Consider the following 17,230-nt stretch of genomic DNA (forward strand, 5'->3'; position numbering starts at 1 on the left):
GGATCCTGGCCTGTATCAAAAATAGCATGGCCAGCAGGCCCAGGGCAGTGACCCTTCCCCTGTACTCTGCATTGGTGAGGCCACACCTTGAGTACTGTGTTCAGTTCTGGGCCCCTCAGTTCAGAAAGGATATTGAGGTGCTGGAGCGAGTCCAGAGAAGAGCAACAAGGCTGGTGAAGGGACTGGAGCACAAGTCCTATGGGGAGAGGCTGAGGGAGCTGGGGGTGTTCAGCCTGGAGAAGAGGAGGCTCAGAGGTGACCTCAGCACTGTCTAGAACTACCTGAAGGGAAGTTATAGCCAGGTGGGGGCTGGTCTGTTCTCGCAGGCACTCAGCAATAGGACAAGGGGGCATGGGCTTAAGCTCTGCCAGGGGAAATTTAAGTTGGATATCAGAAAAAAATTCTTTCCAGAGAGAGTAATCAGGCATTGGAATGGGCTGCCCAGAGAGGTGGTGGATTCACCATCCCTAGAGATTTTTAAACACAGACTGGCCGTGGCGCTGGGTGCCATGATCTGGTAAATGGACTGGAGTTGGACCAAGGGTTGGACTCGATGATCTTGGAGGTCTTTTCCAACCCAATCGATTCTATGATTCTATGGGACATGGATTTGTAGTCCTCAGGATACAAGCAGTTAGACAAGCTTCCAAAAAAAAAAAAAAACAAATCTACCACTTTTTGAGAATTGCCCTGGGTTCCTAATTGATCCCTCTAGCAAAGAGGCCCAAGAGATATCTGATGTTAGTGATGCTACCCTTAATTGTATACCAGGAAATAAATGAGGTCTGTTTCAAGTGTGTGCTAAAATTAACTCAAGCTATTAGTCTCCACCAAAAATATTACACCATCCACTGGTTTCAGGAAGGGAATTCTTAATTGTTGCCAACATAAAAGAGTCATTTGAACTGAATCCACAACTAAGCCCTCTATGAACACATAAAATAGAAATAGTAGCTGGGAACAACTCTGCTCTACTATACCTCCTAACTGCTCTGCTCTGCTATACCTTCTCACAGTATGCTTTTCCTGCATAGGCAAAAACCAGTGGAATACTGGAGGGAGGGGAGAGGGAGAAATAAAAAGAAAGGAAAAGAAATGGAAAGGAAAGGAAAGGAAAGGAAAGGAAAGGAAAGGAAAGGAAAGGAAAGGAAAGAAAGGAAAGGAAAGGAAAGGAAAGGAAAGGAAAGGAAAGGAAAGGAAAGGAAAGGAAAGGAAAGGAAAGGAAAGGAAAGGAAAGGAAAGGAAAGGAAAGGAAAGGAAAGGAAAGGAAAGGAAAGGAAAGGAAAGGAAAGGAAAGGAAAGGAAAGGAAAGGAAAGGAGGAAAAGAAAAGAAAAGAAAAGAAAAGAAAAGAAAAGAAAAGAAAAGAAAAGAAAAGAAAAGAAAAGAAAAGAAAAGAAAAGAAAAGAAAAGAAAAGAAAAGAAAAAAAGAAAAGAAACACTATCTAAAATTTTCAAGCAAGTTTTTGTTTACCTTGAAAGACATCAGGGCAAGAATGCTGAATAACAAGGCATAATTCAGCATGACAATTTATGAGATCACCTCAGCTCTTCCTCACATCTTTTACTTCTTAATCCTCTGATCTGGTTTATACTAATGATAACTAGCTTACTTTCTAAGAGTCTTATTGTTAACAAGATACAAGACAATTCTGTTTGGCCAGTCTGGATTGCAGCATATCTTTTATTTGTTTTTTGACCATGCCCCATCAATTTAAGTAGTCTTTTGCTTCCTCTTAGTTTTTTTAAAAGAAGATTCAAACTAGTGGCACTTAGACCACATAAACAGTGTCTTCACATATAATTTACTATTCCTGAGATATAGATGGTCATCTCTGTTTCTCATTTGCAGCACACAGAGTAGGTAGCTACAGAACAGAAATAGATTGGATACAGGAAGTTCTTATTGAATACATTAGAAGTTCTCTTTCTGCCTTGAGGCTGTATTAACTAAAATGTAGGCACTGTTACTTTGTTGTGTAGTAAAATTTGTAACTTCTGCTCTCTGTGTAGGGTTTGCATTACAAATTTAAATATGTCAAACATAACAGGAGAAATATTTTTTCTCCACTTGTCATTATAATCTCTAAATTATTAGCATAGATTGTTAATTACCTTTCCATTATTTGTGTTGTGAGACAACAGTTAATCCACGTGCCACACATACTGATACTCTGATACTGCCACCAGGCTGGTCTTGATTTGATAAATTCCAGCCTTAATCTGGTAAATAATCTTGAAAAATTTTAAAAGGGAGTGAAAAAGCAAAACAGATGCATGTTATGAAATGGTAATATCTCCTCCTACAGGAAAAAAACCAACACAAAAACAAAAAACCAAAGGAACCAAACAAAAATCCTAAATCAACAAACAAACCCCCAAATCAAACAAAACAAAAACAAAAACACACACAAAAATAAAAATCAGGAAGCAAAAAAAAAAAGGAAGAAAAAATAAAGAGAAACAACATCAGGACACAGGGAACACACACTAGGTAGAAAAAATGGAGGAGAACCCAGCATCTGCAAAATTACTTTCAAGGCTGCAAATTACATTCCTTGCTGATCAGAAAAATCACTGTCATGACACTATGCCTAAGTACAGCATAAGATCTGTCATACTCCCAGAATATTGTGACACTAAGGAAAAAATGAAAGCCAGACATAAAAGAAAAAGCTCTTATAGAATCATAGAATGGTTTGGGTTGAAGAGACCTTAAAGATCATCTAGTTCCAAGTCCCCTAACAAGGGCAGGGACATTTTCCATTAGACCAGGTTGCTCAGAGCCCCATCCAACCTGGCCTTGAACACTGTCAGGGACAGAGAGTCCACAGCTTCTCTGGGACACTTCTCTCACCCTCACAGAGAAGAATCTGTTTTATCTACGGAACAGTACACATTTTTAATCCTTTTTAATTACAGCAACACTTTGAAAACAACTCGTTCTTAGCTAGCACTTTCATAATTATTTTTACCCTGGAATTGTAAACACTAATTTATTTTTAGCTGATAAGTAATAACCACATTATCTCTAGCTAAACAATACCTAGATAAACAAGAAGAACAAATATTCTTGTCCTAAATAGTACGTTGTGCAGTAAATTGATAATAACGTGCTGCTTTACAAATAAACACCATATCCTTTAGAAAGCATTTATGGTTTTGATACAGGTCACATGGCTCTTTCAGATATTTTGGTCAGCTGTTGTAAATAAAGGAATTAAAGTTGCATAATTACAGCTGGTATTTTGTTTCGCTAGTCAATACAGAACAAATAAATTAACTGACATCCTTACGTAATTATTGCTCTCCTTCATGAAATGGTAGGAATTTGAATTTCTTACTCACAGCACAAAGTAATCCAACTCTTGATTAATTAAATATTAGCTAAGTTTCACTCTACAACTGTAAATTTCACTGAAGACAGTGACCTGCATCTCAAATCATGATTAATAATGCAAATTTGCTAATTGATTCTCCTTAAGATAATGAAAAATACATCACTCTGACAAGTCTGGTTTTTAAGTTATCCACATTTCTATATTTGTGAGTGATAAAGAAAAGAGGGAAGAGTCCCTATTCCCAGTACATACTGAAGAATTACATGGTTTTATAGCCTCCACTCTTACACAATCAGTACTGTTCAGAATATCAACAGATATAGATTCTCTCTTCCCATTTAAGTCAGTGGAGTTTAAATCTCTATTTCTGTTAAGTGTATATTAATGAAACGCTTTAAGCTTCAGCTTTCAAAAAGTGACTGCTAATTTTTAGTGTCTCCTCTTTAAGAGAATATGTCTGTGCACAACTGCCTTTGCCTCTATTCTTTCTCCGTAAAACTGAGGGTGGCAGCAAATTTTATTGTAGCAACTCAATCTCCATAAAAAGTTAGAAACATGCTGTTTGAGGGTTCTAGAGAATGCTTTGACAAATATCCTCAGCAGAAAGTTGCTGTTCCTCAATTGTATGCAGCTGAAACCAGGTGTTAAGGATATGCTGCTTCAGCTGGTTTATGGAGGCCAAATAGAATAAATAAAGCAAGGTCGCCAGGCAGCCTTGATTAGCTTAGTGGAAATGATTACCAGCTTCCCCAGACAGGCTGGGCTCCGCAAGAGATTTCATATCAACTCAAGAAAGAACAAGCTGTATAGATGCTAGGCATAAGGTCAGCTATGTGCAGGCTGACCCAGGGCAGTGTCCTCTGAGTTTTCTTTTCATCAGCAGTTTCATCCCTATCTGTGCTCCCACTCAGAGGCTTTGGCAGCAGATTCCCTACAGTGGTATGTTTGCCTCTTCTGCAGGCTCTGGTTTCCAGCTGCAATGGCAAGGGCTCTGGTCCAAGGTCTACTGATGATCAAGTACTGACCTGTGCTGCTGAGCCCTGCCCAATGCTGCTGAAAAGTTTTAGTGCAGCCATAACATAATGAGGTTATGGCCTGTTCACTTCAGCTTCAAGATGAAGAGCAAAAACTGTCAAAAGTTGTCAGTTCTCTCTGCTTTGCTATGTCCTGCAGTACTCAAGGGTAGGCAGTACATTCCCATCAGTGATGCTGAAGGGCCTGCAGAGCACTGCTGCACAGCCCACAGTTTGGTTTATGGACTGCTAGTGAACAAAATCTGTTGGACAGTATAATATATAACTGTAAAGTGAAGAAAGAAGCCTGATGAAAACAACAGGGAATTAATACTGCCCAAATTCTTTCAGAATCACAGAATCATATAGGCTGTAAAAGACTTTTAAAATCATTGGATCCAACTGTATCTAGCAGAATTTTTTCACAATTTCCACAACTTCTTTACTACTTTTTACCAATTTGAATTCATCACCTTTTAAATCAAAGTCCTTGTGAGGACATACTAAACTGTAAGACTCAACCTTGTTATATGTGCTCCTGGTAAGACAAAAGCAGTGGGCTTAACCCAAAGCAGAGGAGATAGCAGTTTGAATACCATTGACATATAGACACTGGGACAGTTTGCCAAGAATGACTTTGGAACTATTAGAGTCACAAAGCCGAAAAACTTATGGAGATTCTCTCTGTCCTATTCTCTCTGATTCATACTTTTCCCTGCCTACTAAGAAAAGTGCTGTCATCCTCATAAGCTTTCACGTAACGCAATAATCCAAGAGACTACGATACTCTTCAATGACCTAGTGTTTTTCTTATTTTAAGAACTGTTCACTCACTTCTGCATGCCCACGATGCATGCACATGAGCATTTGCACTGCTCTGTATCCTCTGCTATTCAGCTGTCAAAAGTACCGTGTAGTTCTGCTTTTGCTTGAATAAGGAAACCGGGTCTGGTGCGGTTTTTTGTCTGATACAGCAGCTCGACAGCTCCTCGAAAGTTTTCTACGTCGCTTTCAGCGCTCTGCAATGCCGCGGCCTCTCGCAAGGCGAACCCTGACCTCGAGGAGGTATGGCTATGTCACTGCTCCTGCTGTCACAATGTTCCTGGGAGGCTCCGTGTGACTTTTCTGTGTTTTCCAGGGACAAACTGTATTCTGGCTGTGACTGACGGAGGCGCAGCGGGTTTGGGGTTGCAGGTTTCTCCCACTTTCTATCCCAACTCTCTCGCTTCTCCTGAACCCGCACGGGATCGCTCCCATGAACGAGAAAGTGCCGCGACGCTCCTTCGCGGCCGTCGCACACCCCTCCCCGCGGCTTTCCGCCCCGGCTCCGCCTTTCTTTCCCCCTGCTCCCATGGCCGGGCCGGCGCTCCCGGTCACGCAGCAGGTGGGGCGGACGCGGGGCTGCGGGCGGCGGCCGGAGCCGGGGGAGCTGCGGGAGGCCGCCCGCTGCCCCGTGCTGGACGCGGACGGCAGGAGCCTGCCCTTCCAGGCGCTGTACGGGGAGCAGAAAGCCATCGTGGTGTTCGTGCGGGTGAGCGGGGGCCGTGCGGGGGCCCCGACCGGCTCCTGGGCCGCGGAGGGCGGGGAGGGCGCACTGGCGGGGCTGAAAGCAGATCGGTGCTGCTCCTGGCATCCCCCGTGCTTTGGTAAAGTGATACGCAATTTACCAGAAAGGAAACAAGTATCGTGTTCACCGATTCCCAGCTGGTGAGCCAGCTATCACATGCCTGAAATATCTAGAGATAAAAGTATGAGCAAGGCCCTAGGCCCAATGTCCCTGTTCAGGTTTGGATAAAAAAGTATCCTAATTCAAATTTGGTGGCAGCTAAGAAACTGGAATCGTTCCCATTCCTGTTTCACGTTCACCTCCAAAGCATGGTTTCCCCGAAGCCAGTAATCTGTCACTTCATTGCAGTGCAATCATGTGTGTTTCTAACACATCCAATTGGCTGTGTTGCAGAGTTTTTTGTGTTATACCTGTAAGGAATATGTAGAAGATCTGGCAAAAGTCCCCAAGGCATTTTTACAAGTAAGTATTCTGCCCTTAATATGTATGTGGGGTCACTGCAATGGAGCCGATTTGTTATGTCCAGCTACAGGCTTGCATGAGGCTTCTAGGAATAAAAAATGTCTCAGAAGAAGCACTTTCATTGTTCGCTACAATAGCAATAATGAATCTGCCTAGGAGACACAGGAGACGATTTATGGCACTACACGCTCTGTTGCAGCAGCATTATTTCTCCCTGCCCTGTTAACTTGGTGCTCTTTTCTACTGCTGTGTTCAGAACAGTGAGACAACATCTGACAGGCATTTTTTCTGGAATTAGTAGTGCCCTGGACAGTTGTCTTCTGCTGACTACTAACTACTGCCCTTTCCATTATGCTGGCAGGGCTGACTGATGGTTGTGAGTGGAATAAGATCAGAAAATTCATCTGGATTAAAACCACTATCTTTTTCTATGGTTACTTGTAAGCTGCATTAGGAGTGTGACCTGTTTTCCAGGCAGCTGCACAAACAGGAATGACACAGTGACAGAAGCAAATAGAGTAGACCAGGTTTGCTATGGACAGGTATTTGTTGGGTGGTAGGAGACACCAGAGAAGACAGTGATCTCCTGCTAAATGTGAAAGGCCTATCTGTCTCTTCTAGAGTGCTGATAGAAATTCTGTCATATTTTACTTCCAACAGCAGTATAGCCAATGACAGAGGCTCAGGTGATTGCAGACAGCAAGTCCACCTAAGTCCATCTGAGATGGATTAGGAACTTGAGGATAAAAAGGGGCAATTTCTTTGGCAGCTTCCCTTCTCAGGACAGGTATTTCTGGACTGTTTAATCGGTGTTACTCAGAATGACATTTTATTAATTTGACTTAATTAGACAGAGAATCAAAATCTGTCCTTGCTTTTCTTAGTGTATTTTGGTTTTAGGGGGCCTTCTTTTCATAACAAGCAAAATTATTCTATATGCGAAATGATTCTCTATGGGAAAGGCCAGATTACGCCTAATAAAACCTTGTATTTTATTAAATGTTTTTACTGGCCTCTAAATGAACTTAAGTTTTGACCTCTATTTTAGACTCAGGCCTAATGTTGCACCTGCAAATGACAGCAGTACATGCAAATGCAAGTTATATCTATTAGTGTATGTCTGTGTATGTAAATCACAGATGTTTGGGCACCAGTATTTGTGTGCTGCTTCCTTAGACGTAAGTGCAACTATGATTCCAAAATCATAGTGTGTTGCAATCAATTGAAAAGACAATGCTACCAATGCTACAGGAAGCTCAAAGTTTACACATCTGTAATTTAAACGTTATCTTTAAAAATAACTTATCACTTAATAAATTATTGTAGGTGCTAACTGTGGGTGATAGACAAAGGTGCCATTTCCAAACATGTTAGTGATCTTAATATCAAATAATTTTAACTCAGTGCACTGTAATCCTTAAATCAGCATACCAGATTCTGCTAATGCTTTGAAGTCATGCAGAAACATCAGGTTCCACTTTATGACTTCAATACCCTTGTTCTGTTCTAGGAAGCAAATGTGAGGCTTATAGTTATTGGACAGTCATCTTACCATCACATCAAGGTAAATAAATTATTCATTAAAGACAGGATATCCTCTCTTGTGTCTTAACAGTCTATATCGAGGAATTTGCCTTAAGTGAAAAGATTGTCTTTTGCAACCGCAGGAAAAAAAGGATAGTATTTATCAGGCAATTCTAGTAACAATATGTGAGTAAAGCAAATAACTGAAACTTTCAGTTTAAAAACCACCCAGGCTTGATAACAAAACAGCTTTTCTTAATTCCACTGTAAGCTTTGTTTTAATGAAAACTTTGAAGCTAAAAATGTTCACTCTTTAATTTAACATGACAAATAGACAGTTTTCAAATAAGAAGGGGGAGGGTGGACCTTGCAGGGTGTTAGTATTTTTTCTGTTGTCAGCAGACCCTAACCAGTTACTGCTTTAACCTTAAAAACAGTTTTGTTGGTTTTTTGTGTGTGTGTATGTGTGTCTGTATATGTGTATATTTTGCAGCCCTTTTGCACTTTAACTGGGTATACACATGAAATGTATGTAGATCCACAAAGGGAAATTTATAAAAGGCTTGGCATGAAAAGAGGCGAAGGTAGTAACGTATCAGGTAAGAATAATTTTCTCACCTTATTTGGATTTACACAAACAAAACATGAATACTCTGATAAGATAGTATGATCACAATGTAAATAGAAAGTGATTTGCCCACTAGACTGTCTCTTGTAGGCTATACTTCGTGAAAACACTGGTAATCAGGAATTTCTAAACTGTTTATAGCAGCTGTTCAATGCTATTTCTCTTACACACTTAAGTATTTATAGATAACAAGTATTTTGTGGTTTTGTTTAGTGCAGAGCCCTCATGTGAAATCAAACACACTTCTGGGAAGCATTAGGAGTGTATGGAGAGCAATGACTGGCCCGGCTTTTGATTTCCAAGGAGACCCTGCTCAGCAGGGAGGAGCTTTGATTATAGGCCCAGGTGAGCTTCTTTGTTTTGTGTGAAAGTTACAGCTGTCTCCTTCAGCTGTTTGCTGCGGTCTCACCAGCTGTCCCTGTGGATCCCAAGAAGACACACTTGTATTGAATTGTGTGATTTTTGTTTCATGAAGGAATCTGCAAAGTGTCATTGAGTAGTCCCATCTCCCACAGAGGCACAAAGCTCATCACGGTCCTGCAGAAATTGATTGAAGTGCTGATGGCACAACTGCATCAAAATTTGGAGGGGTTTTTTGACATCATGGTGTTTAGCTGCAGTCTGCTTTCCCATTTGATTCGAGGCATTTAATGTTGTTTAGCAGAGGAGTAGTGCATGAAGGGGGAGCTGCCACATGACAGTCATCACATTTATTAGGAAACATCATGCTACAGCAGATTTCAATTAGTTATGTGCCTCAGTATTTCTTGCTTTAACATAATTTAAAAACCATTTGTCATTACTTAAAATACAGTATATTCTGCAGTCTGTAGAACTAGCACACATTTGTACAAAAACTAGGAGGAAGTCAGAATGCTGCTTTGATTCACTTACATCTTTGAATAAATAAATATTTTACTCAGTAATTTACATTTTACTCTCCTTCCATTCCAGGCAGTGAAGTTCATTTTTTGCACCTTGATAAAAACAGGCTGGATCATGTTCCCATTAATACAGTTTTGCAGCTGGCAGGAGTTAAAACAGTGAATTTCTCAAATCAACCCCAGATTATTGACATATGACGCAGACATAATATATGCTTTTTTTAATTTGTGCTCCACAAGAACAATTCTCCAGTAAATTCCAACAAGCATCAGTACCGTTGTGTCTTTTTGGAACATCTGAAACCTAATCTAGAAAATCAGCACGGAATAAAACACATGGAACTGAAGATGGACACTAAAGTGCTATGCCCATTGCGTAAAACAATAAAAAACTAAAACACAACTGAGGCTGATTGCAAAAAATCCTGGAGCTTGTTATTGTCTGTTCAAACAATCTTGCTAATGCATTTTAAAAATTATTGTTCAAGGTGCACCAAACTAAAAAAATCTAATTTTGCTCTGAAAGAACATGGGATTCTTGCCTTCAGCAGATCAGCACTGGCTTTCAATCCATTCTCAGCACTGTGTTAAAGCTTCCAGCACCATATGACAATTTTGTATTAAAATATACCCTGAAATGTCACAGTTTTGAACACTGGGACTTAAGCTTGTACACACTTTTGCATCTGACAGTGGCAGACATTATGAAATAAATTTCATCGTTTTGAATAAATATTTTAAATACATCATGTATTGTCTGCAATTCTTTTGTGTCATACAAAAATATGGGTCTGTAAGACTAGGTGGGGTGTCTTAAACATGTATCTGACCAGATTATTGGTTTTGGAGTAAGCTGTAGTCAATTACTTGCTTTCCTAGGAAGATTTACTGCAGAATGTTCTCCCTTTATATGTGTGTGCTTTCTCTCAGAGCAAGAAGTCTCAGAATAACTTGTCCTTAGTTGTTTGTGTCTTAGACAACTGAACTAAGGACAGCAGCATTTTGGCTTGCAGTTCTGTCAGATTTCATATTACCCATTTTTCTAGACATGTTTATGTTCAGAGTCGATTGCTTTCATTAAAGCAGATGTACCTCCTTTCATCCATGACCCACTTCTTTTTAGCAATGTGAAGAAAAAAAAATTGTCTGAGATTTATAGAGGAGCATATCCTCCTCTGCAGTTTCTGATCTTCAGCCTTCACTGTAAAATGCTATCATGCATACGCATCTCAACTGAAAATTCCCTTTTAAGCTTTAATGCAATTGTAAAATGGCATTCTGTGAAGTGGTTTTTGGTCCTGCATCCACTGAAGTTACTGGCGGGCCCAGACCAAGCTCCGGAAAGCTCTACACCATTAAGAGTACCTGGAATTAAAGGTGGTGTTCCTTGATGAGAAAGAAAAAGCTTGCCTCAAAATAATAATACTGATACTGATACAAAATAATGATCCTGAGCAATGCAATTTTATTAAAGGTACTATGTCTTAGAAAGTTATTAATTACATGCACATTTCAATGCAATGTGTTTAGAAGATACTATAAATTAAAAAATACTGTCTCAGTTCCCTGCTTTGACCAAACAGCATTCAGCACAGGGCTGAAGGTAGGCAGTCATGTGCTGACTCTGAACCCACGTGATTTCGGGGCTGACCAGAGGATTCCTCAGAACTTCACATGACAGACTGGGACAGGCAGTTGAGGCTTACAAGGGAGTGAAGTTCGCTTTTCATGAACCCACTGCTCCTACATTCACAAATAAGACCTGCCCCCACCCACCACCAGCACTCCCCCAGTTCACTGGTATTTTCAGTATGTCAGAATCTCTGGAATGCATCTGCCTCTATGTTACTTAAACAACAGCCGAAAGAAAGCTGGTAAACTGGTCTCATGTTTGTAAAACAAAGATAGTAAACAGAGAAATAGTGTTTTTAAAGATAATGAATAGTGAATACTCAGTTTATTTGTAGTGCTTCCACTCTGTTTTATTCACCTGATAATCACAGCCAAGGGCACTGACTCTACTAGTTCCACTTTTGTTTTGCAATCCTTTCACTTTTTGTTTTCCTGGTTGTTCTGCTTTTAGTAGAATTAAAATAATACACAATGGTGACAGTTTTATTGGTGCTAATAAATACATTTAAGAAAATTATAGCTAAAAGAACTGTGGACTATTAAAAGGGATTGGAACGTAATTTGACAGCTTGTAGGCTGAAGTCACGCACGCTGACCATTTCAATACGGACAGGAATCATCCTGCACAGCCCGTGTGTTATCCCAGCAAAATCACAGCTTCAGAAAGACTTGCAAAGGGCAGATAAAACAGAGAGGAAGACAGAGAGGAAGATTTAGTAGAAGAGCAGCCCTAATAAGGGCAGAGGCCCTGCATTTTGATCTGGCTACAGCTTCACAGAGTTCCCTGGCCCCTGGGAGACACCGACTCTCACATGCCTAACGAATTGGAACAATGATGGCCACACTTAAAAGTTGGAAGAATTGGTTTTCAAAGTGTCAGCAGAATGTTAGGTCTCTGGTGTTCTTTAGAAAGAATGTTTCAAAAAATTGTGACAGTGAAAAGTGGAAACCAGTCGACGATAAATACTGATCACACTCTGTGGATGGCAGAATACTTCACAAAGGCTTTCATCTTGGCCAATTAGACAAAGATGGGAAGGAAGCAGTTTTGAGAAGTTGTTCTACCTAACTAGCTTGATTTATTGCAACACCTATTTGAAATAATTGTGTGTTGTATTGCTGTGTCTAAGAAGCAGATTCAAACTCGGTTATTTTAACTCTCCGGATAAATGCATTTAATGTTCACATCAGAAGTCCGGATGTACTGGACTGGTTTCTGTTGGCCTCACACAATACCATCTCCTTGGGACTCTCTTGATAAAAGTCGGGATGGCTTCGATGCCCCACGAAACGCAAGGAACACGCTCATTCCCAGAGGCGGCAGCTTTACACCCGGGCGGGGCCGGGCTCACGCCGCGGGCGAGGTCCCGCCGGGCCGGAGCTGCGTGTCCCTCGGCGGGCACAGTCGGCGCCACGTCAGCGCCGAGGGGAGGGCGCAGCCCCGGCCCACCTGCTCCCGCGGCCGCTATGACGTCACCCGCCCGCCGCTCCGCGCCGGTGACGCCACACGGCGCGGCCCCAATCAGGGGCGGCTGCCGGGGGCGCGCGGGCGCCGCCGGGGGGACCGGAGGTGCGGCGGGAGGGGGCGGTGTCGGCGGGGCCGCGTCAGCCGCCGCCGCCCTCGCAGCCGCGCTCTGTCTTCGGCCGCCCGGCCCCGGCGGCATGAGGGCATCCGAAGCGGCGCGGCCGCCTGCGCCATGAAGCGGAAGAGCTGGGCCGAGGCGCGGCGCCGCGCAGCCCCGGCGCCGCCCGCGCTGAAGAGGACTCGGGGCGCGGCGGTGCGGGCGGCGGGGGCCGAGGTTCCCCGGCGGCAGCAGCCCCCGCCCGGGCCGGAGACCTGCCTGAGGATCGCGGGTGAGGGCGGCGTGCCGGGGACGCGGGGGCGGGGGCGTCCCAGTGTCCCGTCCCAGTGTCCCGTCCCAGTGTCCCGTCCCAGTGTCCCGTCCCAGTGTCCCGTCCCAGTGTCCCGTCCCAGTGTCCCGTCCCAGTGTCCCGTCCCAGTGTCCCGTCCCAGTGTCCCGTCCCAGTGTCCCGTCCCAGTGTCCCGTCCCGCCCCGGGGGGGAGGCGCGGCCGCGGGACAGGAAAACTTCCCGTTTGCCACCTCAGTCCCCGAGCCGGGATCTCTGGCCTGTCACACGGCGGACTGCCCTTAAAAACTGCGCCGCTCGTCCAGCGGGATAAATAATCTTGGTAGTGCCCTTAGAACCCTCGAGCCATACCGAGTGCCGATTGCCTTGTGCTGCAGTTTTCTCTGCCTGTGAGAGTAAACGGGAAACAACGATAAACACGTTTCTGTCCGTTCAACACGTTGTGGGGTGGAAAAAAAAGTAACACATTTTTCCGTGTATTGGGTATAATACATATATATGTACAGTTCCATATAAATTTATATTTATGTATTATCTTTGCACTGGGGACGTGCTTGCTGGCTAACGGGTAGAATAACGGGCGAACGTCGCACCTCTTCGTGACACTCGAGTGCCAGCAGCTTGTGCAGGAAGGTTTGCTCAGTGTCGTCCCTCCTTTTCGTGACCCTGTGCGCCGAGCCGTGCTGTTTTGGCACAGGAACCTCCCTCTTTTAAGAGGCTGGTTGGATCATAGCCGACGTAAATCTGTATTCATATTTGAGTTCCCCAGCTAAAAGATGACCTTGAGTTTAGTTTGTCTAAAAGCAACAATAACAAAAAAAAATAATTCTTTAATCCTGTGGCACGATCTGAGAATGGTAGTATAAAAAGTAAGAAATCTCTCAGTACGTCTGTGTGAGGGACATGGGAAATACCTGTGGACAGAGCAAACAAAAATGTAAAGAGCAAGCATGGAGAAAAGTCACCAGTGTACCTTTTCTTTCTGTGCCAAGAAATGGGGTTCCTTAAATTAACTAGTATGTCTCCTATGTAACAGTATGTTGAGAAAATCATAAGGTCTTGTTTTGAAAATTGGGTATAGCGGTGTAGGAAGAATGTAAACTCCCAAAGCATACCAAATTCTGCTGTTTAAAAAGCTTTAATACTGTTGGGGAGTAAAATCCTAAATACTCCAGCCTAAAATACAGCATTTTATGTGTATTCTTCACAGAGAAGCATGAGGATTTACTTATCTTGAAGAAATCTAAGGCTACAATAACTCCATATGTGTATTTTTTACTGTAACAGCAACCATTTGTATAGGGAATTATGATGGTACATTTCTAAGGTTGAATGTAGAAACCTCTCATTTGACAGAGGATGAGTTTGTGATATCAAGTAATTTCATTACCCGGATTACCATGCAGTCCTGTCCAGCTCCCATCTCCAGCCAATAGGTCTCTAACCATTCTCATGCAGCAGCTGCTTGGCTCTGATACTGTGTGTCTGGCATCAACAGACCCATTAAATTACTGCATTTTCTCCCTCAAAGAAATGCTCACCCATTCAAATACAGTAGAGCACCTAGGCTTTTACTCATGTTTTTTCAGTGGGATTTCACCATGTGCAGCTGTGCCTGTTGTATCAAGTGTGATCAAAATGCACTGGATTACTATGTTTAATATTTTATTTTGTCTTGAACTGTCAGTTTTGCCTTCTCATAATGCAGTTCTGAGAAATTAGACAATAGTTGTGGACTGGAGACCGATTAAAGCATAAGGTCTTATTCTTAAAAAAGGATATACGGGCAAATATTTGAACCACTGTAAAGGCTGAGAGGTCTGTGTGAGCTTATCTGCTTACAGAAATAGAGCCAGAGTTATTAAGAACATTGCAGGCTACCCTCCTTTTCATCTTTGCAAAAGATATGAGCAGAACATAAACTCCAATTGCTGTAAATTCTCTTGTGTGGTGTTTCATTCATAAACAGCAAAGTTTCTAATTCATTATCTGCATGAATTTTATAGTGAAAATGCTTTCAGTAATTATTACATTTCTTTATTTTCTAATCAATTGTATTTGTCAGCCATATATCAGAATAATTATTAATCAGAATAATCAGAATATTTTTGTTTACTAGTAAGACTAGTTCAAGAAAACTACTATTTTAAAAATTGTTTAGGCTGTTAAGCTGCATGGGAGCTTTATCATTTTCTCTTTGCCAACTAATGCATGAGGCTTTCTGGTATTAATTTACTTTGCTGGAACTGAATACATTTCTTCTGTTTATTAGAAATGTATTCCCATATCTTTCTGATCTCTGAGAGAAGTAATTTATAGGATCTAAAGAAAATGTAATAACTCCCTGTGAGATGCTTGAAAGCTGTTCATTTCCTTTCCTTGACTGCTTTTCTTTGTTATTGCTCCGATTTTATAAATAACATTTTAAAGAAGAGGTGGAATTATAATGCATAAACCTCAGGCAAAAGGTGTGTGTTTCTCTCTCACCTTTTTTCAGTACCTAATTCTAAAATGAATTAACTTCAATAACTACATATGGAATAACATTTTAAGTAATATACAGTCATGGGACATTTCTTGACATTTGTTAGCCTTCCTGCTGAATGCATATCTAGTTTGTTTACAGTGAGGCACTAATATCTTAAAGGATCCTCTAAGATGCACTGTATATGCCTGTATTTTTTCTCCATCGTGACTCATTTTGCTTACACTGTCACTTGGAGCTGACAGTGAAATATCACTCAATTTATAATATATTCATTGATAGGTGAGTTGTTTTTTTTAGTGTTGTGTTGGGTAGGTTGGGGTTTTTTTCAAACCATTGAGTTTTCTTTTTCCACTATCACTGGCATGTTATTGTAAACTTTTTGTACTACGTAGAAAACTATTTTTTCATTTGAATGCCAGGGACACTTCTAACAAGTGTCTTTTTAGGCTTACAATGTTTTGACTATTAACACATTCAGTTAGTTTTTATTTTGCAACTGTCTTGGTACAAAAGCTGTTTACTCTTTTATCAATATGACCTCACTTTCTTGTGAGTCTTTCTCAAAGTTAGGATTTTAAATACATGTTTTAAGGCTTTTAGTGTCTAATGCAGAACTGAGAGTGCATGAATGTGTGTCAGTCAAAGGCATCAGAGTGCAAGGACTATTTTAGTTGGTGTTGCTGATCACTCATGACATAGCCCTGAAAGTAATTATTTCCTAGTTTTCTGTTAAATAAAAAGTTCTTTTGGCTTTTCAGTGTACTTTCATTTTCTTTTGCAGAGATTTCAGGTAGTTGTTCTAATTGCCAACTCTGTCATCACCTAAATTTGAAATGTCATAGTGATGATTGAATTAATCTTTTCAAAGATAGAAAGACTAAAAGAAACATCTTAAAGAACTTTGTCTTTCATATTTTCTCATATTTCTTTCATGTCTTGACTTTTAGGTCAAACAACAAAATTCCATATACCAACTCTAGATTTAGAAATACATTCCTCTTACTATAGTAAATAACTCTTTGTTTACATTCCTGGTAATTCATAATAGAGTGATGTTAGGTTTTGGTGTACTGTCAGTCTCTGAATTTTTCATCTAAGTCATCTGTTTAACAGTAGAGCTGTAGAATTTCTTTTTTTATGAAATAATCTTTGCTGATGATATGCAGACTTGTCCTGCCACTAGTGTCTGTTTAGTATTTAGTTGTCTCTTAGTCATGGAGTCGTTTAGGTTGGCAGAGACCCTTAAGATCATCAAGTCCAACTGTAATTCTTGAATAGCTGAAATGTCTTTATTAAAATCCTTTGCAGCAGAACCTGAGAAGCTTGCTAATTGAGGGTAATTGAGAGTAAAAGGAGGGGGAGATTATTTTTATGTGTTAAATTTCAGAATAGCATGATTTTGAAGTATCTCTCAGTTTTCTACACTACAATCAGCTTGTGTAGACGTAGACACGCTGTGCTAGCTTTAGTCTCACTGGTTTAGGTGCCAGCTGTGGTAACCTAGTCCTCTGTTAGGGGTATGTAGGCTCATTTTTTTGTACATTGGACACTTACTGAAATTAATTGCCAGCAGTGGCATCAGTATTTATGTATTTTAACTGTTTTGTTCTATTAGGCTAATGAAATTAAATGTATTTCAAGTATATGTAACACGCTGCAGCCATATCTCCTCATTGCAGTGCAGATGCTGCCTGTAAGGCAGTGAGCCCTACTGATGATTAGAAAGGACTGCTCTGGTCTGATAGTCAGAGGATGGTTTTTTATCTGAAATTTTCAGGAATTAGGAAGTCCTCAAGTGCACTAAAAGTAAATGAAATACCAAAA

The 17,230-nt window shown here is 41.2% G+C and overlaps 2 protein-coding genes across 10 annotated transcripts in view; both read left to right on the forward strand.

Moving 5' to 3' along the window:
* Positions 1–5,689: 5,689 nt before the first annotated feature.
* PRXL2C (peroxiredoxin like 2C) lies at positions 5,690–10,163 on the forward strand. 2 transcript variants are annotated; one of them, XM_071580372.1, is made up of 6 exons: positions 5,690–5,883; positions 6,313–6,381; positions 7,892–7,945; positions 8,399–8,504; positions 8,747–8,878; positions 9,488–10,163. In XM_071580372.1, exons 1-6 carry the CDS (start codon positions 5,704–5,706, stop codon positions 9,613–9,615), a joined length of 669 nt encoding a protein of 222 aa, XP_071436473.1. In that variant the 5' UTR covers positions 5,690–5,703; the 3' UTR covers positions 9,616–10,163. The 2 variants fall into 2 exon arrangements, with proteins under 2 accessions (XP_071436473.1, XP_071436474.1); XM_071580373.1 differs by lacking the exon at positions 6,313–6,381.
* Positions 10,164–12,586: 2,423 nt separating this feature from the next.
* Positions 12,587–17,230, forward strand: part of CDC14B (cell division cycle 14B) — a 48,687-nt gene continuing 44,043 nt past the window's right edge. For 7 of the 8 annotated variants that reach the window (XM_071580652.1, XM_071580653.1, XM_071580650.1 and 4 more), the window contains exon 1: positions 12,656–12,903. In XM_071580652.1, coding sequence (XP_071436753.1) covers positions 12,747–12,903 — 157 coding nt within the window. In that variant the 5' untranslated portion in view covers positions 12,656–12,746. Of the gene's footprint in view, positions 12,904–17,230 lie in introns of all 8 variants that reach the window. The other variant, XM_071580658.1, reaches the window with a different exon arrangement.

Source organism: Pithys albifrons, chromosome Z (genome assembly GCF_047495875.1).
Source record: "Pithys albifrons albifrons isolate INPA30051 chromosome Z, PitAlb_v1, whole genome shotgun sequence".
Taxonomy (NCBI): domain Eukaryota; kingdom Metazoa; phylum Chordata; class Aves; order Passeriformes; family Thamnophilidae; genus Pithys; species Pithys albifrons.